General features: G+C 37.2%; 1 protein-coding gene across 1 annotated transcript in view; it reads left to right on the forward strand.

The window, feature by feature from the left end:
• The first annotated feature begins 970 nt into the window (after positions 1-970).
• WDR49 (WD repeat domain 49) overlaps positions 971-25,377 on the forward strand; it is a 145,855-nt gene continuing 121,448 nt past the window's right edge. The window contains exons 1-3 of the mRNA XM_039241936.1: positions 971-1,132; positions 19,907-20,347; positions 25,146-25,322. Coding sequence (XP_039097867.1) covers positions 971-1,132; positions 19,907-20,347; positions 25,146-25,322 — 780 coding nt within the window. The remainder of the gene's footprint in view (positions 1,133-19,906; positions 20,348-25,145; positions 25,323-25,377) is intronic.

Below are 25,377 nucleotides of genomic sequence, written 5' to 3' on the forward strand. Positions count from 1 at the left end.
TAAAAGCTTGCTTTTAAATAACAGAGCAATGAAGTTTAGTTAAAAAGGAGGGAGCTGAGTGATGCCTTGGTTGCTCAGCTGGATAAGCTTCTGACTTTGGCTCTGGTCATGATCTCAAAGTTTGTGGGTCCGAGCCCCATTTTGGGCTCTGTGCTGACAGCTCAGAGCCTGGAGCCTGCTTCGGATTCTGTGTTTCCTTCTCTCTCTGCCCCTCTCCTGCTCGTGCTCTGTCTCTCCCTTTTTCTCTCAAAAATGAACGTTAAAAAAAATATTATATAAAACAGAGGGCGCTGAATTGTCCTTAAAAATAAAAAACAACATTTACATCACACATTGAAATCTTCAGGTCAGTAATTAGTTGTGTGGGCAGGAGTGGGGGCTGGGGAGGGTTAGGCAAAGTTTTAGTTGGCTTTACTTTGGTTGCCAGGAAACACACAAAGGCAGCAGGAGCAGATGAAAACAAAGAATTCAACATCGCTGGTAAGGTGGCTGTCGGAGGCAAGCCCTCCATTGGGACAGAAGTCTTGCAGCTGCAAGTCACACAAGAAAATGGAGTTTAAAACCCTGACATGTTAATACAAGCAAGGTTAGCCAAAGAGATTTCAAGAAGTTGCTTTTCTAATGCGTTTCAAATGAGATTTACAAGCTGCGTTCTGTATCAGTTGGTATAAACAGGGAAGGTTTACCCATTTTTAATCAATCTAGATTAAAGAGAATATAAGGAGGAGTGTTTTAAAAGGATTCGATTGTAGATTTTGAAAATGAACGGTGGGGTTAAAGACATGTGGGGGTTGAGGGCTTTTACTCTCTATCTCTTGGCTTGAACGTTTTGCCTCTTAATTGTCTGCCTTGAAATGTGCTTTGATTTTGGAATTCTTTTGCTAAATTGGGTTTCTTTTCAAAGCCACCTGTTGAATGAAAAAAAAAGTATAGAAATATTTGAAGGCAGCTGAAAAGAGGTGAAGACATTATGAGTTACCAGAAGGCACTTGAGTTGAACAAGGGGCCACAGCTGCGGTCAAAGAGCCCGGAGGGATCAGGAGGTGTGGCCACAGATGAAGACCGACACCCCACCCTGCTTGAAAACCTACTCAGTGTGGGCGACTTTCTCAAAATACAGAGTGCCTTTGAGGTAAGCCTTAATCTTAATTACTGGAGAGTTTAAATTGCTCATGAAAACTAGGATGAAACATGTTCTTCCCTTAAAATTGTTTATATATTTAATGGTGAAGACAGGGAATTGAAGGGTCACCTGGGTGACGCAATTGGTTAAATGTCTGACTTGGGCTCAGGTCATGATTTCGTGGTTCATGAGGTGGAGTCCCACGTCGGGCTTTTTGCTGACAGCCTAGAGCCTGCTTCAGATTCTGGGTCCCCCTTTCTCTCTGCCTCTCCCCTGCTCACATTATGTCTCTCTTTCTCTCTCAAAAATAAGCAAATATTAAAAAAAATTAAAAGAACAGACAGAATTGAAAAGACTTGGTCAGGCTTGGATTTCACACAGGAGGAAATTTAGCCCTCAGTCCTGTGGGTCAAATAATATGACTTAGGTCAAAATTGCTACCGTTGAATATCCTTGCTATCAAGGAAGTATTAATTCTTAGACAAAATTTTTCTCAGAGATCACCATCCTTTTGGAAACCCAAAGGTTATGGTTGTGAGTGGGAACCAACTGTCCTTACACGTAGCATGGAAGTGGAAGTCTGGAAATGCAAATAGGCAGTTTGTACACATTCTCCCCTGCTTGACTCCAAGTGACTCCATTTTGAGGGACACTTCATTGTCCCAAGATCCCGTGCAAGGGACCGTCTCCCACATTTTTTGGAAAATATTTGGTAAATATGCCAATCAAAACAAGATGTAAAGTTTTCATTTTATTACTACATATAAAATAGACCTTAGGAATTTTAACTATAAATAAATAAATTCCTTCTTGCTATCTTAGCTAATTAATCTGGAATGCTGCACCTGTGCATGGTAAACCGCATTCGTCAAAATGATTTTTAGTTTCTCATGCGAATACGAAGAAGAGCTCTTTCGTGCTGTGGAATTTAGGTAGACATGAGCCCCCTTCTTTCTACTTCATTATGTTTGCTAAAATATGTTCTCAGGACTTGAGAAGCTCCTCTGAGGGTGCTTGGGAGTATCCACATTAATTTGAGACAGACATTCAATATTTTGGAATACCACCTTGAAATTAATAAAGCATGATGAAATGTAACAATTATATCAGTCTGTAATTGACATAAATTTTAATCTTCAGCTATCTCCCCTCAAAAGAGTTGCTAACTATTGAAAAAGTCTGCTGTACCCTGTTTTGCATAACCAGTTAGATTCTACCTATAAAGATAAATTAATGTCCTAATTATATAAATCATTTCTTTATAATATAATCCATCATTTTTAGTAGCAAAGACATGCTCTCCCCTACACTTTCCTCATTTTAATTGCCATATATTTGCTATTCGCCCAACCCCATTTGCCTGAAAAATTTCAGTGCTGCTCATGTCCAATGCCCCAAATGGATCTGGCATATTTTGATAGACATAGCAAACATTTTGAGAGCTTGAGGACATTCAGAAAACGTTAACAGCAGATTATGACAGCTTTGACTCTGCCATGAACAGAAATGTGGTGGTTTGTTCTGCTAGAACACAAAGAATCTGAATTCTAGGGTCTGTTAGGAGAGTCGACATCCTAAAGTTGATGTGTTCAAGAGTGAAACTGCTGCCCAAGGGTGGGGGTGGGTGTTCTCTTCAAACCACTGATCAGCCTGAAGTGAAGCCAATGAAACAGAATAATCAATCTCAAGACTTTTTTTTTTTTTTTTTTACTTTAAATGTTTCAAAGACTGGATCACTTATCTTGAAATTACCAGTTGGAAAAGCAGGTATTACTGAGAGAGAAGAGGTTGCAATTGGAGCTTGCATGAACATAGAAAATCTAATGACAGTTTTAAAAAAAGAAATTGAGCTTTGCAGATACACTTCTCAGAGAAAATGAAGTCTGTCCATTTTTCAGACTCATCAGACACAGAATGGAATAATCCAATGGCAAATGTGTGCCCAGGACTGAAAGTGAGGCCCTTGAGATGGTATGATTTCCAAACACAGCATGGATACTTAGAGAAGGATGATACACTTGATGATTTCAAGGGAGCTCAGTCCATCTGTCATGAACATTAGGCCCACAGGCCACAGGTGTGGATTTCTGTAAAAGGAAAAATTGCCCTAAGCAGCTGTCCTGCAACACGGAACTGTAAAGGTAGTGATTTATAGTCTAATCATTAAGGACATGCTCTTGAAATGCCAAGATTCTGGCACTAGATCTCTTTATCTCCTCTTTTTTTTTTTTTTTTGTATACAGATTGTTTATTTGAGGCTGAAGAGTTGTCAGATACTAGATAAAGTCCATATCCTTAATTGAAAAATGGGGAGTTGGGTCTTTGAATTGTGTATTGAATGCTTCATATGTATTTCCAAATGAAATGTACACACGGTATGAATCTTAGTACTAACATTTAGGAATAAAGCAAGTAATGCTTGCATGTGTTGTGAAGGGGTATAAATGACTCGGAGTCAGTGTGTAAGCTCTTTTATCAGATTTCATGGATTTAAATCCCACTTACAATGTGTCTTTGTGCAAATTACTTAAACCCTTTGGGCCTCAGTTTCCTTTATTTCTAACATGGGGACAATAGACTTGTGGTGAAGATTAGATATTATCTGAAAAATACTTGGAAGAGTGCTTGATGTGGAGTAAGGGCTCAATTAACATCAGTACTATTCAGTGAGTAGATGTTGAACCACATGACATCTAACATTCTCCTGATTCTATCTCATACATTTCCTAAAGGGATTTAAACCTCGAATAACACAACTGTGCTTTTACATTCCTTTGGGTTGCTGTAGGAAGTGGAAGCAATGAGTTGCAAAGACAAATTCACATAGAAGAGCACAAAGGCATCATTCTTCATCTCTTATTTCATATTTTATTAGCATTCAAAAGATTTTAACTGATGTCTTGATCCTCATCTTTATTTTTTTAAATTTTATTTAAATCGATCCTTATCTTTAGAACAAAGAAGTTACCTGGATAGAAGTACTAGAAATTTCCTTTCCTTTCAGGTGATGGTGTCCAAAAAGCCATATATCAACCATAACAGAATGAAACTTATATTCTTCAAAGAATTGTAAAATGGTTGTTACTCGATCTTTCCTGCCGCAACGCTTAGAGAAATGATATCGTGTCTGGATGTTCATATTATTTTGATGTCCACCATATTTTACATTTTCTTAGATACTTCAAAAGCTATAGCTATTACGTAAAGAAAGATGGCTGTGGTTTGATGATTTTAGAGGAATGCAAATAAGTGGAAATGATGGTCCAAGGGAAATGGAACTTTGGAAGAGCCCCAGTGACACCTGTTACATATTGAGTTTCTTCTGAGAGTCTGGCTATGTAGATTTCTGAGTATTTCTTCCCTTGAATTCTGCATTGTTGACCTCTGCATGGCAGGACTTTCTGTTCTTTGGTCCTGGATGCCCTGCTGCCTGTTTGGCCTGGGACGGTGGTTTGCCTACCCTGCTGGACTCACCTCGTTGGGTCCTCACCTACCTCTGTCAACACCTGTGTCTGTATATCATCTCCTGGAACTTCTGTTCTGGCCAAGTATGCGGGCACAGAACGAGGGACTGGCCTAACCTGTCTACTCCATGACTATTTGCCCAAGCCCTGTTAAATCTTTAGCTTAAATAGCTAGAAATGAAATCTAAACCACATGCAAAAGATTAGCTATTTATGCTCAAAGCGTAAAACATTGAGAAAGGTGTGGCAAAAATCCTAGCAGAATTTTAAACATCCCCAGAGATGTTCAGGGAGGTTCTCAGAACAAACCCATCTCTGGGGTAAATGGAATCTGCACAGTGCACTTGTGCTAACTCCGTCTCAAAACACCAGAGAAGTCCAGAAGGCAATTCTGCAGTTCCTGAAAATTGTGCTTCAGATATAAGAAAAACAATTAAATCCATAGAATTTATGATATCCTTACACTTGATTGTCTTTATAAAATTCCCTAGAGTCTGCCTATAGACAGATTCTAGAGCTGAGCCTATGAATGAGGCCTCCTTGCTCCGACAGGACAAGACTGAGTGTTCTGAGACCCTGCCAGGCAGTGTAGACTCTAAGGGAATATGGAAAGTTGGATTTAGCTCTTTCCTACTTTTGCTTTACTTGTCCTTTTTTTTTTCCCAATGTTTATTCATTTTTGAGGAAAAGAGAGAGACAGAGCACAAGCATGGGTGGGGCAGAGACAGAGGGAGACACAGAATCCAAAGCAGGCTCCAGGCTCTGAGCTGTCAGCACAGAGTCCAACATGGGGCTTGAACGGATGAACCGTGGTCAGTTCATGACCTGAGCTGAAGTTGGACGCTTAACTGACTGAGCCACCCAGGTGCCCCTATTTGTCCTTCTTTCTAATCTGTCAAGATTCCTCCCAGTTCCTTAAGGCTCCAGTCTTCTCTCAGCCTTCTCATTGCTCATTGCATCTTCACTATTAAAGTCCCCAACAAACAAGTCTTTTTGGGCATATCTCCTGTTCCAGAAGAATTCTTGTCTCTTGCTTCTTTCTTTTCTACTCCAGTTATTACCATCCCAAACACAAAATCCCCCATCTTTGTGTCATTCATTTTCCTTACAACTATTAGATTTTTCTTGTCTCTGACAAAATAGGAGACAGTTCAGGAAGATCATTTTAAAAAATCTTTTTTTGGTAAAACTGATAGGTAAAGACTCTGTATCATGTTATCCAATACAGTTTCACATTAGACTATTTTTATTTTCATAGTATGTGCAAACTGTGTAAAATACATAATAGCTCATATACAGTAGAGGTTTATTTCTTACTCATATAAAGTAGAAAGGAGATTATTTCTACTTGGTGGGCAGCTCCAGGTAAGGATTGGGTGCCCAGTCTCCTTCCATCTCTCATCTTCCATGATTGCCATGCATCAAGCTAGTAGCAGGAGGGAGAGCATGAAGGGTCACATGTAGAAGGTTTTCATGGACCCCGGGCACAACCCAACTGCAAGGCCAGCTAGAAAGCGTACACAGATTGTGCCCAGAAAACAGACTCATCCCCAATCCTTAGAGTTGAATGGTAGGAAAAGTTCCATCTCTCCTAATAAACCAACACGCTTCCTCTCATAGATTAAGGAGAGTCATGTGCCTAACAGTGTTTTGTGTTTTGCCTTAACTGCCAGGAGGTTTGAATTTAGGGTTCAATTCAACGTAGATTTTTCTACATCCACTCTTCTGAACATTGATTTTTCTGGAACAATTATCTGCTATTTTCATTATATGACTCCTGTTCTTTTATCTTTGCTTTAATGATCTAACTGCCTATGTACCTTCATTGTAACTGAACTAAAACTCTTTCTGGAAACCAGTGGAGGTCAAAATGATGAATAAAAAATTTAATATCTTTCAAGTATGGTAAGATTTTATAAAGCACTTCTGTAGGCTTTCTGTTATTTGATCCTCTAACCAGCCTGGAATGTAGGCAAGGTAGACATTTTTATTTCCCATTTGCACACAAGAAGAATGAAGCTCAAAAATATTTAACTGAATTACCCCATGGGGCAGAGCCAGAACCCAGGAACAGACTGTCAACTTTCCAGCTCATTGTATGTACGGCCCGGCTCCCACTGGCCACAAGGCAACCTCTCTTTGGGATGTTGCTGTGAGAGGAACATAGGAACATATCCTACAGGAATCCAGTAGGATAAGGACTTGGTCAACAAAACAAGCATGTTAAGTTAAAAACACACAGGTGCTCAGCCCTGGCAACTTGAGATTAATGGGCAATCAGCAAATAATCAGCAATAAAATGAATGTAGAGAAAAGGTGGAATAAAAAAAGAAAAAAATAAGAATAACTTACTGCTTCCCTACCCCCCTCCCCTTTCTAAAGGCATATTATGGGACATCTGAATGGCTCAGTCAGTTAAGCATGTGACTTCAGCCCAGGTCATGATCTCATGGCTCATGAGTTCAAGCCTCGTGTCCAGCTCTGCTGGCAGTTTAGAGCCTGGAGTCTGTTTTGGATTCTGTGTCTCCCTCTCTCTCTCTCCCTCTGCTGCTCGCACTCTGTCCCACCCTCTCAAAAATAAATTAACATATAGTAAAATTTTAAAAAATAAGTAAAAAAAGAAAGACATCTCAATGGAGGCTTATGAGAAGGTAAACAGGTAAAGCTTAATCTAGAACCTAGTTGTGCATTCAGCAGCCTCAGTCAATTCATGACCTTCTAAACAAAGGCAGTAGGTCAGAGCACTTCTCACCCCAACTCTCTTAGTGGAAATCAGAAAAACCATTTTTGATGGCAACAGAAAATCAGTGAAGCTCTGAGGGTCTCCCCTACTGCTCACCCAACATACGGTAATCACACAAAGCAAATCCAATACCACCGCAGCTGGCACAATAGGAAATGACTGAGATTCTTTGGAGGTTTTATTTGACTTGCTAGAATTCATGGTTGAGATTAGCAGGCGATGTCATCACCAAAACAAAAACAGGTAAAGTTATTTGTCAACACACATGACAGATTGGCCTTCTTAAACGCTGCTGACATTTTGCGGAATTTTGTGATGAGTTCTAACAGCTTCATGCCCTTTCCCATTTCTCTATGTGCTTTTGGGGCAGACACTTATAAAAATTGATCTGGGTCAGAGAGGGTGATGAAGAATGGTTTAGGTGAACAAATATTTTAACCTTGAGCTTTGGCCAGGACTGGAGCAGAGAAGGCATCCAAGAGACTTGCGATAAAGGTGGGAGAAAGACAGTACAGTGCCCATTGCTATTCACTTGTAGTGTATCAACTTAGCCAGACCTGTAGACCAAGGGCACAGCCTACTTTTTCAATTTTCCTGAGAATTAAAAAAGAAAAACAAAGAAATCAGGCAACTGAAGAACTGTAATCCGTGCCATTTTGACCGCACATTTGTCATGCTTTACCAAGGATATCACACTCAGTGATAACACAAGACCCCACCACCTCTGTTGCTAGAAATAGGAAGCCTCTGGATTGTCCCTTGGTGATTTCCAACTTTTCCTCAAGGCTCTGCTTCGCACTCCCACAAGCACCTCAGGGTCTATTCCTCCCTCATCATGTGTTACCACCATTTCATGGATATATGACTCTCGTCAATCTGCACTCTCTGGGCACCAATGAATAATGAGGATTACCAGGGTCACTGTTTTCCTCTAATCCTCCTCCTTCCATGTGTGCACTTGCTCTTCCCTAATTCTCTCAACAATTCTGAGGCCAGATCACCACACTGCTCCAGTCCTGCATTGTCCAACATGGTGGCCACGAGCCCCATGTGGTTATTTAAATTAAAGTGAAAATGAAAAAAATAAGAATTTACTAAAATGAATGGTTCAGTTCCTCACAAGCATCAGCCAAATTTAAAGTACTCAGTAGCCACATGTGGTTAATAGCTATCATATTGGATAATTAAGTTAATAGAACGTTTTTATCATTGCAGAGAGTCCTATTGAACAATACTGTATTGGATCCTTCTCATGGTATCCCATTAATTTGTTCCACTTCCTCATTTCTGGTCACATTTATATGGCAAAGGGGTTACTCCTTCTGTAAACCTACCTGGAAGTTGAGAAAATATTTTCTTTCAGAAAATAGGGCCTGGAAGCCAGAAAAGACCTATTTTGCTACATTCCTTCCCTAGGACTGTAAAGAGTATGTAATATTTATTCCTTTCAGGGGAATCCTTACCTCCTCATCCAATCCCTTTCTACCTTCCCACAGGTGTTTAGTCTGAATTTATGGTTCCAACAGATCCGTCACAAAATTATCTAGCACTGGAAAATTACCCAAATTATTGAAGTCATGCTGGTCATATTTTAATTATTTGAATGATTTAATAGTATTGCTATTTTAGGACCTAACAAATGCTGGGGTTGGCTTAGAATATTCCTGCCCCCTCCCCCACAATTTCCCAGCAAACTCATCCTCATACTTCATATTTACATACTGCTCTCTCAAGAAAGTCTTCGCTCATGACCAAGGCTGGATTATCACCTTCCCAGGTTTCTGCTCACCTCTTGCAGTTTTCTGTATGTTCTTTTTGTTGTTCTAAATGCATATGCCCTGATTATGTACAATGCTGTTATTTAAGGCCAAGTAGAAGGATCAGGCAGGCAGAGAGAAGTCAGTGTGAGATCAATAGATCCCAAAAGATGGACATTATGGGTGCATAGGAGATATCAGGAGAAGAGAGCAGAGTGTCTGAGACCGATCTGAAGGAAATTTTTCAAGGGTGTAGAGAAACTGGAGTGGATACAATAAATAAAGGAACAAGGTTATTTCCTGGAAGTAGAAAGGAGAAAAGCAAATAAACAGAAAAAGAAAGTATAACCAGTGAAATACAATTTCATTCATTTTTATGTTCCTATTTCTTTAACAGTCCCTTTATTATTAAAACAAAGTTATAAGGAAAACATTATTCTTATTGTAAAAAGTTAAGTCACCCATGAAATTGGCTTCTTACCATGGCCCACCCTTAGCTGGTGCTCTGCCCCAGGTTAACTACTCTCATGTTGTATCTTTCCAGTGTATTTTTCACTCATTTCTGTCCATAAATGCACATACACATATCACATATAGTTCTATTTTACATAACTATGTTTGCATATTTTATGTATTCAAGGACAGAATGCCACACAAATAGCTGCTAATCGTATGAAAAGAAACTCATTAGGTATTTGATTTGAAACTCTAATAAAAAAGAAGACATCTTTTTTCATTCATCAGCTTGGCAAAGATTACTAATATATACTGTTGGCCAAGATTCAGGGAAATGGGTACTATTATTAAGACTGAATTGTCAAAGCTTTTTTGGTAGGCAATTTTCCAGATTATATCAGAAGTAAAATGTATCAAATGTGTACTTTCTGAATGAGCAGTTCCAATAATGTAAGCTATCCTAAATGAATTGTGACATGTGCAGGAAACTCTATGTACAAAGATATTCATTGTAATATTGTCAGTAAAATGGACTATTTTAAATGGCCCAAATGTTTGTCAATAAATGAATGGATAAGGAAATTACAGTATATGCCCTACTATTCAGCTGTTTTTAAAAAGAATTAGACAAGCATATGAAATTGTCAAGATTTACTGTTCAGTGAAAAAAGGAAAATTGCAGAACAGTGCAAATCATATTCTAAAATGGAAAATGTGTGTGTCTGAGTATGTATTGAGGTCTCAATCATGGAAAAATAGAACCTTACTTGTAGCAGGTCAAGGCATAGCAGATGGCTTTGTGGGCACCTTATCTCTACCATAATTCAGAGCAAAGATAAATGTCATTAAAATGTCAGCATATGTTAGTAACCTTAAAATTCCATGGTACTCTCCTAAATGTGTGTCTAACAGTGCTGACTTTAAGTAATGCTGAATATAAAAACAGCATCTTTTATAAATACATCTATCTTCTACTAAGTAATGTTTCTCTGTCAACTTCCTTTCACTGAGTTTTAGAAAGAGACAGACTGTGGAGACCTATTTTATTGCCTTCATTTTACATGAGAGGAAACAAAAATCTAAACAAAGGGATTTGTCCAGCTTCATTTGAGTTGAGGGCAGAGCCATAACATTGCTCAGAGTCATCTGATATCCATTTTTGTCCCTCTTCTCATAGGGGACAACCCCAAACCTTATTTAGAATTATTTCCAATTTTCCAACATTATTTTACACAGTATTATTCTATAACCTGACCATTGTTTATTACTCTGACTTCTTTCTGAAACTTGCTGTTATCAGTAAAACTGATGAGGGTCTCTTCTGCAATCTGGAAAAAAATAGTAAAAATATATTCATCCATTGCCTCATTCTGGCAACAGGTATTTATTGAATGCCTACCCTGTGGGAGTTGAAAACCACTCAGACCCTAACCTTCCTTCACAGAAGGGTATAATGCCAACAAGTGAACTCAAAGTCGCTCTGTAATCACTCAGTGCTCTGAGGAAATCATGGATATCATACTGCAAATGAAAATTAAAACTGACTAAAATTCATTGAAGCAAGCAAAAAAAATAAAAATAAAAAAGCGGGGCGCCTGGGTGGCTTAGTCGGTTGAGCCTCCGACTTTCGCTTGGGTCGTGATCTCGCGGTTCGTGGGTTCGAGCCCCGCGTCGGGCTCTGTGCTGGCTGCCAGCTCAGAGCCTGGAGCCTGTTTCAGTCTGTGACTCCCTCTCTCTCTGACCCTCCCCTGCTCATGCTGTCTCTCTCTCTCTCTCTCTCCTAGAAATAAATAAAACATTAAAAAAAATTATAAAAAAAAATAAAAATAAAAATAAAAAAGCAAGATGAACCTTGGTTGGCAGGCTACTGTCTCCTGTTGTTCAGTCTCTCATGAATGTTGGTAGGTGAACATAGCAGATGATGACTTAAACTGATGCATCCGTTTTGAAATAACATATCTAATCTTCTGCTCCAGAAGATGTTCACAAGTTTGACAGCAAACACTAATACATATTCATAACCAATAGGCTTCATAACCAAGGGAAATTGAGGCAAACACAACAGAATGAAGCATGAGAAAGCAGCATGTTAATTTTAAATTTAATTATAGAGATAGGAGGAAAGGATGCATTTTGATAGTGCATACTCATTCAGTTGTCATGGAACATTACCCAAAAATCATGCCAAATATTTGACAGAAGAAATATTATTTTGGGTGAAATGCTTGATAAAACTAGCAGGTTCTGGGGAAAACGAGACTCTGAAACCGTATTAGAAACTTTTTCATGTAGAGAGAGGGAAAAAAAGCATTGCAGAATTTTAATGACATGAAGTAAAAAAGTAACAAGCTTTTAAACTAAGGAAAGGTTTCTTAACCTTATGGAAAGGAAAGGTCCATAAAAATATAAAAAACTTTCAGGGCTCCTGCGTGGCTCAGTCCGTTAAGCATCCGATTTCGGCTCAGGTTATGATCTCATGGATCGTGGGTTCAAGCCACGTTGGGTTCTGTGCTGACAGCTCGGAGCCTGGAGACTGCTTCAGATTTTGTGTCTCCCTCTCTCTCTCTTTCTAACCCTCTCCCACTTGTACTCTTGTGTCTCTCTTAAAAATAAACATTAAAAATTTTTTTAAAAATATAGACAAAGCTTTCAAACTCAGGAAAGGTTTCTGGTCCATAGAATATTTTTGACATGCGTAAATGCTAAATCAGTTTGAAATTAGGAAAGATGATACTTAGTGTGATTACTGTGTTCTTAATACTTTTGGTAACCTGGAACCATGTCTCGTTCATTGTGACGAGCATACCTAGGCTTTCTCCTGAAGTGTATTTGAAGAGTATAGATCTTATTGTCTTGTTCAAAGCTTATACCAAGGCTTAAAATAGTGTTTGGCATAGAACAATTGCTTAATAATTATTTGTTGAATGAATGAATAAATAAACCTACCCCATGCTACTTTGTATGAGGTACAAGCTCATTATATGTTTATTAATGAATAGGTCAGTGAATGGGTGGGTGGATGGAAGCATCCCTCTAAGTGGCTTACAACTTCCATTTTGGCATTAATTTCAGGATTCATTACTCACCAGTGAATGACGGCAGTGAACTTTGGGTCAGTGACATGTTAACCCACGGCTAGCTTTAGGGAGAAAATACCTAGATTTCTGAGGAAATTGGATTGTCAGTCTCTCCATAGTTTTTAACTATGATTTGTATTCTTGTCTTGGGCAAATCCTTATTTACAGAGTTGGGGGAAAAAAGAGGAAAAAAATTCTTTCCTTATTTCATTATAGAGTATTGCTATAGGAAGAAGTTAAGGAAAAACAAACATAAATAGCACTTCTAAAAGTTGACAGAATTTAAAAAATTAAATGTCTGCTTTAAGAAGGTATTTCTTTGTTTTGCCAGCAAGTATGTAAATATTTAGGCTTATTAGAACTATTTTCCAGCCACTGATTAGGGAATCTTCAGAGGAATGAGCTCAGTGAGGGTTTTGGGTATAGACAATCTCATACTTTGTTGATGGAAATGTAAATTTTTTCAACTGTTTGGAGGAGCATTTGGCAAGATATATCAAATGCTTTAAGAATACTTAAATTCTGACTCAGCAATTACGTTTCCAGGAAATTTCCCTCAGGAAATAATTGGACAAGTGAGCAAAGATATATGTGTTGGGATGTTTATTGCAGGGCTGTTTATATAAAACAACAAAGCATTTGGAAACAATTGAAATTTTTAATACTGGGGGCCATAAATCGTACGTCTTCTCCATAAATATTGTGCAGCTGTTAAAAATGAAGGTAAAGACCAATCTATACCGTACACGGCACCCTTCATGCTGTGCTGTAAAGTGAGAAAGCAGCACACAGACTGTGACACCATTTGAGAAATAATACACAGGTATTTCTGTTTCTGCCCAGAAGAAAATCTGAGAGGTTAATGGCATTATGGAGGATTTTAATTTTGGGCTTATTTATATTTTGTATTTTCTATAGTAAACATGGACCATTTTGTGCAAAAAAAAATTTTTTTTACAAATGGATTGGCACATTTACACATTGCTCATTGAAAACACATGATCTCTTCTTAATTTAAAAAAAGGCTGTCAAGTTTTTTTACAAAGGGTATATTTTTGGAGGTTTGCACTTAGGTTTTAGTCCTTAGTTTTGACATAAGTTATAGTAAAAGCCAAATCTTACAAATCTCAAAGGCTGAAGGAAGTTTTACAGAGTTCATGCTTTTTTTTTTTTTTTAAGAATAGCTTATGAGAACTGACTGTATCTGCAGAAAGTGCTTTCTAGGCAAAAGGAAAGAATTTTTAGAATATTCTTTGAAAGGTTTTCAGGAAGACGGGAAGATTTTCTAAATGTTGGAAGTTGTGCCCGCTGAGACAATCAAGCAGACATCCTGAGTATATTAGCTTTTTTGCAATAAAAATTGGAAGCAATACTTGTTTTTTTGTTTTTGTTTTTTTGCTCAATAGTTAAATAGATAGCAAAATAAATTTACAAGAATTATCTTAGAAGGGCTGAATGAGAATATGTTTTCTAATAGATCAGACATTTTTCATGTTTATTATAAGAGAAGTTTCAAAAATACTGGGGTACTAATTTTTACCTCAAAAAAGATCTAGACAGATGGGGCGCCTGGGTGACTCAGTGGGTTAAGCATCCAACTCTTGATTTTGGCTCAGATCATGATCTTGCAATTGGTGAGATCCAGCCCCACATTGGGCTCTGCACACTGACAGTGAGAGGCCGGCTTGGGGTTCTCTTCTCTCCCTCTCTTTCTGCCTCTCTCTCCTATCCCCCACCCCAGAAAAAAATAGAAGTGAAAGGGTATACTTTCAAAATCTGTTAGGAGTTTTTGTTTGGAAAGTGTATATTCAAATTGGAACAAACTGTCTATCGGAAGCAGGCTCCCAGTGCAGAGTGACATTATCAATGTGTAGAAAATCATAAAGTTGATTGTGTATGTTCCTTTCAGGAAGAACCTTTGTTTCTTGTTTATGGTCTAATTGCAATTCCATATTTTAGAAAATAAAAAAGACTGATTTTGGTATTTATCAGTCAAAACAGTTTCCTGTTTTTAGAAATAAAAATAAATCACTAGCTCATAGGAAGAAAATACTCTGAGATTCAGCTTTAAAATGTTTTAAACATAAGATAATAACATAAATATAAGGTTGATTGATGTCCTTATATAACAGTTTAAAATAAAAGATCAACATTGACTTAGCTTTCAGAAACAGTTTACAGGCTCAGCTCAAATGGAGTGTTTTTAGGATCAGATTTCTTTCTCCACCCTTAAAATCTGGGTCACTGAAAAATTTCCATCTCTATAACTTTTTTGGGCTAAAAATAATTTAACAAACAAAAGAATGATGGACTTCTGAGTAGTTCAAAGGGCAGTATACTAATTTCTTCTCAGAAAGTCGATTTAATTAATTAAAAGCCTACACCAAATTCTATTAAACACTTGACTACTTAGTTTTTGCACACATAATACCTCACTTGATATTTTTTTGTTAAGACTTCATATTTTTAGAGTAGTTTTAGGCTAACAACAAAATTAACAGGGAGGTACAGAGATTACCTATATACTCCCTATCCCGAAACATGCATAGCCTCCCCCATTATCACATCCCCCACTGAGTGGTGCATTTGTTACAGTTGATGAACCTACATTGACCTACCATAATCACCTCAAGTCCACAGTTTACATTAGGATTCACTCTTGGGGTTGTATATTCTGTGGGGTTTGGACAAATGCATAATGACTTGTATCCACCATTATGGGATCATTCAGAGTAATTTCACTGCCCTGAAAATCCTCTATGTTCTGCCTATTCATCCCTGCCCCACTCCTCCAACCCCTGGCAACCACTGATCTTTTTTACTATCTCTACAGTTTTGCCTTTTGCAGAACGTCACATATTTGGAATTATACAATATGAAACCTTCTCAGAGTGACTTTTCTCATTTAGTATTATGCATTTAAGATTCCTCTGGGTCTTTTCATGACTTGATAGCTCATTTAATTTCAGCACTGAATAATTTTTTATTCTCCAACATGCTACAGTTTATTTATCCATTCACCCATTGAAGGACATCAACTTGGTTGTTTCCAAATATTGGCAATTATGAATAAAGGTAGTATAAACATCTGTGTGCAGGTTTTTTTTTTAAATATTTTTATTTATTTCTACGAGAGAGAGAGAGAGAGAGAGCGAGCAGGGGAGGGTCAGAGAGAGAGGGAGATACAGACTCTGAAACTGGCTCCAGGCTCTGAGCTGGCAGTCAGCACAGAGCCCGACGCGGGACTCGAACCCACGAACCGTGAGATCATGACCTAAGCGAAAGTCGGACGCTTAACCGACTAAGCCACCCAGGCGCCCCTGTGTGCAGGTTTTTATGTGGACATAGTTTTGGGTTCATTTGGGTTAAGACCAAGGAGTGTGACTGCTGGATGATATAATAAGAATATGTTCAACTTGGTAAGAAACCACCAAACTGTCTTCCAAAGTATCTGTACGATGTTACATTCCTATCAGCAATATATGAGAGTTCTTATTCTAGATACTTACTAGCATTTGCTGTTTCAGTGTTCCCGAGTTTGGCCATTCAAATAGGGTGGGTAGTGATACCTCGCTGTTTTAATTTTCATTTCCCTAATGACATATGATATTCTTTTCATATGCCTATTTGTCATCTGTATCTGTATATCTTCTTTTGTGAGGTATTAAATAAGGTCTTTGGCCCATTTTTAAGTTGGGTTGTTTTCTTATTGTTAAATTTTAAGAATTTTTAAGATATGTTTTGGATGAGTTCTCTATTAGACATAGCTTTTGAAAACACTTTTTCCCAGTCGATGACTTGTCTTCTCATTCTTTTCACATTGGATTTGACACAGCAGAAGTTTTTAATTTTAATGAAGTCTGGATTATGAATTATTTCTTTCATAGATTACGCCTTTGGTGTTGCATCTAAAAAGTCATGACCAAACTGAAGGTCATCTAAATTTACTTTCATGTAATCTTCTAGAATTTTATGTCTTACCTTTTTGTGTAGACATAACATAAGACAAAACCTAAGTTTTGTGTCTTGCATTTAGGTCTGCAATCCATTTTAAGTTAGTTTTTTGAAAGGTGTAAGGTCTGTGTCTAGATTTATTTTTTTTTTAATTTTTTTTTTAATGTTTTATTTATTTCTAGGAGAGAGAGAGAGACAGCGTGAGCAGGGGAGGGTCAGAGAGAGAGGGAGTCACAGACTGAAACAGGCTCCAGGCTCTGAGCTGGCAGTCAGCACAGAGCCCGACGCGGGGCTCGAACCCACGAACCGCGAGATCATGACCTAAGCGAAAGTCAGACGCTTAACCGACTAAGCCACCCAGGCGCCCCTAGATTTATTTTTAATTATGTGAGTGTCCAGTTATTCCAGCACCACTTGTTGAAAATATTATCTTTTCTCTATTGTATTGCCTTGGACCTTTTTCAAAGATCTATTGACTATATTTACATGGGTCTATTTCTGGGCTCTCTGTTCCATTGATCTTTTTTATCTGATCTTGTGCCAATACCACATTTTTTTGGTACTTACTGGAGCTTTTTAGTAAATCTTGAAATAAGTAGAGTTAGTCCTCCAACTTTGTTCTTGTCCTTTAATATTGTGTTAGCTCATCTGGGTCTTTGGCTTCTCCATATAAACTTTAGAATCAGGTGGTTGATATCCACAAAGTAACTTGCTGGGATTTTGATTGGAATTGCAAGGAATCTATAGATTATCTTTGGAAGAATTGAGATCATAACAATATTGAATCTTCCTATCTGTGAGCATGGAATATCTCCAGTTATTTAGTTCTTCTTAATTTCATTGATTGGAGTTTTATAGTTTACCTTATATAGATCTTATATATATTTTGTTAGATTTAATGCTTTTCACTTTTTCTGGATGTTGATATAATGGTATTGTGCTTCTAATTTCAAATTCCACTCATTTGTTGTTGGTATATAGCAAAGCAGTTGACTTTTGTAGATTTGCCTTGTATCCTGCAGTCTTGCTGTAATGGTTTATTAGTCCAGGAGTTTATCTGTTGGTTCTTTCAGGTTTTCTATATAGATGATTATGTCATCTGTGAACAAACACAGTTTCATTTCTTCTTTTCCACTCTTTGTACATTTTATTTCTTTTTCTTGTCTTATTGCATTAGCTAGAACTTTCATTATGATGTTAGAAAACAATTGTGAGAGGAGACATCCTTGTCTTGTGCCAGATCTTAGTAGGAAAGCTTCCAGTTTCTCACCATTGAGTATGATGTTAGATGTCCATTTTTCATAGATATTCTTTATTAAGTTTAGGAAGTTCCCCTCTATTTGTAGTTTAGTGAGAGTCTTTATCGTGAATGCCCATTGAATTTTGTCAACTGCTTTTTCTGCATCTATTGATATATCAATTAATTTTAAAAGTAATTTTATTGTAACTGATATTGCCATATCCACTTTACAGGCTGATTAAGCCTTAGCACTGAAGTAACTTGCCAGAAGTTCCTATAATTACTGGTGGAATTAGGGTTAAACCTGCAATTATTTGACTTGCTTTACAATATGTTGCCTTCCAGTGCTTACTATCAATCCTGATTCTTTGGCTCCAATGCAGTAGGAAAAGAAGATTTCTCATCATGAATTTCACCAAACTAGACAACCTATTAAGTAGTAAAATATATACTTATCTGAAACATTCTTGCTTCAGATAATAATAATAATAAATGATATAGTATTATTCTCATTATTCACAGATTTTATATTTGTGAGTTTGCCTACTTACTAAAATTTATTTTTTAACCCCCAAATTAAGGCTGAAGACACTTTCATGGTCATTCACTGACATGTACAGAGTGGCAAAAGATTTCTCCTCTTAATGGGCATATTCCAGGCTGTGGTCAAATGACATCACACTCTGCTTTTTAATTCTAGTACTCACACTGCAAACAAGGGTCCTACTTGTGGTCTGCTTAATACCAAGTTCTTTTTGCATGTTTTGTTTTTGTTCATTATTTCACTATTTAAAATGGCCCCCAAGTGTGGTGGTAAAGTTCTCTTCGGTGTTCTTAAGTGCAAGAAGGCTGTGAAGTGGGGATGCCTGGGTGGCTCAGTTGGTTAAGCATCTGACTTCAGCTCAGGTCATAATGTAACAGTTTGTGAGTTCCAGTCCTGTGTCAGGCCCCATGCTGACAGCTGAGCCTGGAGCCTGCTTTGGATTCGGTGTCTCCTTCTGTCTCTCCCCCTCCCAGTTCACACTCTGTCTGTCTCCCTCAAAGATAAAGAAACATTAAGAAGGCTGTAATGTGCTCATATGGAGAAAACATATGCATTAGATAATCTTTGTTCTCTTGGTCATGAATTCAATATTAATAAGTTTACTATGTATACTAAGTTAAGTATCTTTCAAGAGAAACACACAACAAATTATGAATTGATCAAATGATATAAATATTGTGACCAGTGGGTCGTAGAAACATAACTCTGTATTTCCTCTCTGAACTATGGTTCAGTAGCTGCTAATTTAGTATTTGCAAAGACTTTATAGAGCATAAATGCCACGGATCACAAAAATCAAACCTATATGGTGTCATTGTAATGGGTATTTGTAATTGTGTATTTATAGAAGTGGACTTCATGCTTATGGATTAAAGTTTCAGTGTGGTATAATTTCACTGGCTGTGCAAAACTCTAGTCATCTGTATTCTGTCAACCATTATACAAGTTTCCTACTGATGTTATAACAAATTGCCACAAAATTAGTGGCTTAAAACACAAACTTATTACCTTACTTTGGGGGTCAGAAGTCCAAAATGGGTTCTACAAGTCTAAAATCAGGGTGTGTCATGATTGCCTTCCTTCTGGGGGCTCTAATGGAAACTCTGCTTCTCATTTTCCTGCTGCTCAAGGTGCTTGCATTCTTTGGAATATAGCCCCATGTTCCTCTGACTGCTGCTTCCATCATCATATCAAATCGCTGACTCTCCTGCCTCCCTTTTCCAGTTATAAGGACTTTGGTCATTGAGAATGTCAGCTTGTAACCCTGTCGTTATTTGCTCCCCTGCCCAAATTAACTATAGTTAACGTAAATTAACGTAAATTAACTATAGTTAATTATTAAAAAATGTAAACAAGGTACCAAGTCTTTATAAATAAATTATTGCCTATAAAAGGGGAAGTTAATTAAATATAGTCATAAAGTAAAATATATATTTTTTAATATCTGGAAAGACTTGCTTATTAAATCCATATTTGGGTGCGATATGGTACAATGCTCTGGTACTTCTGATGCTTTCACTGTTACCTTGTTTTTATTCCTGTTTCTAGCCCTCAGAACCATGTCAAACTGTTTGCATGTCCAAAGAAGAGTTTATGCAGAGGATGACAGAGATTGTTGGTTGGGGCACAAAGGACGAATATGGGGAGCTCTTTGACAAAGTGGATGTGGCCCAAGATGGCTTCATTAACTGGGACAAGTTGACTTCATTTATGCTGTTAACACTTTATGAGAATGATGAACAAGCAAAGGCAACTGTGGTTCCCCAGTGGAAAGACCTTGAATTCCTCCCAACGAAACACAAGGACATCATTCAAAAAGTAATTTTCTTAAAAAGCTCAAGTCGTTATCTGACCATCAGTAAAGAAGGTTTATTAGGAATCTGGGGAGAGAATTTAAAGCTCCAAGAAACACTTCCCATCACTTCAGATGCCACCAAGCTTAAACACCTGTGGGTGACAAGTCTGGTTTCTCTGGAAAATGTAAACAAGGTACCAAGTCTTTATAAATAAATTATTGCCTGTAAAAGGGGAAGTATGTTAAGATGGGGCTCCTGGTCAATATCAGGTATAACACTAGCAGTGACAAGAGTGCTTCAGCCCTGCTTTGTGCCTCTCATCGGACCTGGGAAAATGCAAGTAGAGAGCCAAGTGAACTACTCAATTCCTCAAACTGTTTTCTTCAGGTCCTTTAAAAGACACAGCTGACAGTGACTCAGATTCTTGGCTCTGTCCCAAATGTGGCCATGCTGCATTACTGGCTGGTAAGACATTTCTGACTCCACAGTTTATAGTAGAATCATGGGTCTATATGCAGGGCTGAGAGGCTATTACAATGCATGGCACAACTCAGTGCAATTACAGGGAACTGCTTTTCTGATTTTAACCACTGTTCAGTTTCCTAACTCTGATGGGTAGGGCCCACACAGTACAAATATCCTTATGTAACTCAACTTATGAGCAAGATAACATACTGAAAGGAAAATCAGTGTGTGAGGGAAGGATGAAGATGCTTAAAGAATCCATGTTCTTAGTATTTTATATTAAGCAGATGGTAAACTTCGCTATGAAAATTTTAAAAAATTTTAACATTTATTCAGTTTTGAGAAACAGAGAGAGACAGATCATGAATGGGGAAGAGGCAAAGAGAGAGGGAGACACAGAATCTGAAGCAAGCTCCAGGCTCTGAGCTGTCAGTACAGAACCTGATGCAGGGCTTGAACCCATAAACCATGAAAACATGACCTGAGCCGAAGTGGGATGCTTAAACAACTGAGCCACCCAGGCACCCCTACTATGAAAACTTTTAAATGCACATGCAAGCAAAGATAACAGTATTAAGAGCCAACATCCGCACTTAACCATTTCCAATTCACAGCCAGTCTAGTTACATCCATATCTCCCCTCTTTTGAAATCCAGAACGTGCAATTATTTAATCTGTAAATGTTTCTTTAAAAAAGTCTTCTTTTTTTTTTTTTAGCATAACCATAATACCACTACCACGTTTAATAGCAACTGCAAGAATTCCTTATTATCCTCAAATATTCAGTCAAGTACACCTTTTATCTTCTTGAATTTTTTAATAGTTTGTTAATTCCTCATCTGATAGTTTATTTGAATCACGATCTGAATAAGATCGCAACCATTGTGAATTGTTGATATGTCTCTTTTGATCTACGTGCTTTCCTCTACCTCTTCTTTATAATTGCTGTTCTGTTTTTGTTAGAGAAACTGGTGTTTGTCCCTCAGAGTTTCTCAGTCTGGATTTTGCAGACTGTGTTTAGATGGGGTTGTTTTCCAAGTCTACTTGTTTCCAGTATTTCCAGTAAATTGGTGGTCAAGATCAGCTGTCCTGATCAGTTTCAAGATGGTTTGTTCTGGAATAGGTGTTCCTCATTCAGGAGGCACAAAATGCCTGTTCTCTCTCTTCCTGGGATGTTAACAGTTATTGCTGATTATTTCCTGATCTGTCAACTTATTAGGGTTTGCAAGAAGATGATGTTCTAATTCCATCATTTCTTCTTTCTTTACAAGCTGGAATACCTCTATAAAAAGAAATTCCACCTATCAATTATTTAGCTATAATGTAATACAAATCATAGAACAAAGGGTGGATGAATGGCTAATTCTTTACCTTTCAAAATCCTCTAAAGATGATAAATGAGTACAACTATCATTATTGTTATCAATATCATTACAAACTCATGAGTTTAAGCAATTTTATTTGTTTCAGCCCACTGGGTTGTTAACTCATCCTTAAAATTGTACCATCTTTGGACACTGGAATGAATGCAAGTCAGATTCTGAGTCTCTTCAGATATAACTGTATTAGTCTTTGAAAGCTTCTTTGTTTTCTGGTATGACAAGATGTTCCGGCATCATCTTGCACATTTATTATGCCAGAGCCAGAATCCTCCATTTCTCCAAAGACCCAGGTTCTTTTTGGTGGGAAATGGTATGCTCTACTGCCTTGAACATAAAGAATCACCATCATCATCATCATTAACTTCCGATGTGACACACCTGCTCTATTAATCTTCTCAAGATCACCATGAAGTGGTGAGGCACTTAGACAAGGAGAGGTTGTGGAATTTGCCCCAGGTCACACAGAATGTAATTGGTGTTGTAAGATTTGGATACAGAGGTAGCTTGATTGCAGAGCCTGTGTTTCAGTCTTTGCTGCCTCTAGACTAGTAGCTAACATCATATCCAGTCTCTTCCTGCTAAGGATGTGGTGTTAATGTTAACTGTATGGATTGTGAGATAGTTCAAGCCCAGATTTCCTTTCATATCTCTGTGTAGCATTCTGTTATTATCACATAATGTTTATGTTGTTGTATTGTGTAATGGTTATACTGCATTGTTTCTTCTTTCCAGGACTGATAACTAAATCTTAGCCTTTCCTTTGCACTTATGGAATGTAGAAGTTTAAAGAGTGTTGCTTTTTCCTTCTTTCCTCAAAGAGTTTATTGAGATGGAATTATACAAAATGCACTGCACATACTAAACATACCCAAGTTGATACATTTGTGTACTGTGAAAAATCAAGACTACAGTGAAGATAATGAACATATTCATCATGCTCAAAAATTTCCTTGTGCCCTTTGTAACCCCTGTCCAACCTCTCCCATCTCTCAGGTAGCCATTGATATGCTTTCTGTTACTATACAATAGTTAGCATTTTCTAGATTTGTATGTAATTTACATCATCCAGTGTATACTCTTTTTGGTCTGACTTCTTTAACTTGGTATGATTATTTTGAGATACATCCATGTCCTTGGATATATCAGTAATTTATCTTTTTATTATTGTGTAATATTCCACCATGTGGATATAGCATATCCTTACCAACAGATAATCAGAATTGATCATGGTTTTCTTACCCTCTTATTTTGCCCATTTTAATAGGTTTGTATTTTATCGTATTGTGGTTTTAATTCACATTTCCCTAATGACTAATAATATTGAGCATATTTTCATATACTGATTTGCTACCTATATATCCTCTTTGGTAAAATGTCTGTTCAAATCTTTTGCCCATTTGGTTGTTGGTTTTATTTTACTGAGTTTTGAGACTTTCTTTATATATTTTGGCTATATACATTTATCAGATGGATAATTTACAAATACTGTAATACAGCATGGGTTTTGTCTTTGTATTTTCTTAACACTGCTTTTAGCAATATCACTGTCAGATTATTCACTACTAGTGCATAGAAAAAATAGACTTTTAAAATTGATCTTATATCCTGTAACTACACTGAACTCATTTACTGGTTTTGATCATTTTCTGTTGCTGTTATTCTTTAAGATTTTCTATGTTTAAGATTGTGTCATCTACTAATAAAGATAATCTAACTTCATCCTTTCCAAACTGGGTGCTTTTATTTCCTTTTCTTGCCTAACTTCCCTTTCTGGAAATTCCAGTGTGGTGCTGAATAGTAGTGATGAAAGTGAACATCCTCATCATGTTCCTGCTCTTAGGGAGAATATATTCAGTTTTCCATCATTAAGTAGATCAGTTGTGGGTTCTTTGTATCAAGTTGAAAATGTTTTCTTCTATTCCTGGCTTGTTGAGCATTTTTATCATGAACATGTGTTAGAATTTGTCAAATGCTTTTTTGGGTATATTGAGATAATCAGGTAGTTTTTGTCCTTTATTTGGTTAATATAGTGTGTTACGTTGATTGATATTTATATGTTAAAGTAGCCTTGCATTCTGATGTAAATATCAGGTGGTCACAGTATGTAATCTTTATTATATGTTTCTGGATTCTCTTTGCTAGTGTTTAGTTGAAGATTTTTGTGTCTATATTCATTAGGGTTTTTCATCTGCAGTTGTCTTGTGCTGTTTTTGTGTGGTTTGGTATTAAGATAGTGTTGGCTTCATAAATGATTTGGGAAAAGTTCCATCCATTTCCTTTTTTTTTTTTTACGTTTGAGAAGAATTGATGTTAATTCTTTAAATGTTTGGTCTCATTTATTAGTAAAGCCATCTGGGCCTGGGCCTGGGATTTTCATTGCGACAATTGTTTTGATTACTAATTCAATTTTTTTTTTTTTACTTATATGTTTGCTGAGATTTTCTATTTGGTCTTGAGTTAGTTTAGATAATATTTTTGTTTCCAGAAATATGTGTAGGAATTTCATCTAGATTATCTACTTTATTGGCATGCCATTGTTTATGATATTCTCTTATAATCTCCTTTTATTGTTTTCAAGTCGATAGTAGAATATACTTATTTCTGATTTTAGTAATGTGTATTTTCACTCTTTTTATCTTGGGTTGGTTTAGCTTAAGTTTTGTCAATTTTATCGACAAATTTACTTACACTTTTAAAAATAGTGTTGGGATTTTATCTAACTCGTGAAGGCTACTTAGAGTTTTTATCAACTGTTTTCTGTGAAAGCCTCTGCTTGCTTTATAAAACAAGATTTTTAAAGCTCCTGGTATGACTGCGTGATGCAGTAGCCTCTGTTTTTGTCTTTCCTTTGTGATTAATCATCTCATCTCCCATGGATGCAAGAGGTTGGCAGGTATGTGAAGTGGAGATACAGAGGAAAGTATGTTCAAATACCTTTAATGAGAAGAAGAACTTTTTCTTGGCTAGAATCCAAAGTTAGAATAAAGTCGACTTGTGCCACCATGCTGTGCATCTATAATACTGTTAGTGACCCTCAGGGAACAGTGTCTGATTTGGCGCTAAGAGTCGCATGTCTCCTTTGTATACTGATTTCACTAAGTTTCATCAGAAAAATACTTTCTGATTTTCTATTTGTTAATTCAGATAGCAGTGGCTTTTACGAGTAAAGAGATTTGTTTCTATGATCTGCTGTCCAAAGGAGAATTTCCTTGTCAATATAAACTCGAAGGCCTGAAGGGAACACCGATTTGTATGGACTATTGGTATGACACCCTTGATGCCAATGAATCGATTCTTTCTTTTGGGGATACAACTGGAAAGGTAAGTGAGGGAAGGAAAGATTGAACACTATGGATTTAATCATGAAACTGTAGCT

This window comes from Hyaena hyaena, unplaced genomic scaffold (assembly GCF_003009895.1).
Source record: "Hyaena hyaena isolate Hyena2069 unplaced genomic scaffold, ASM300989v1 scaffold_200, whole genome shotgun sequence".
In the NCBI taxonomy this organism is placed as follows: Eukaryota; Metazoa; Chordata; class Mammalia; order Carnivora; family Hyaenidae; genus Hyaena; species Hyaena hyaena.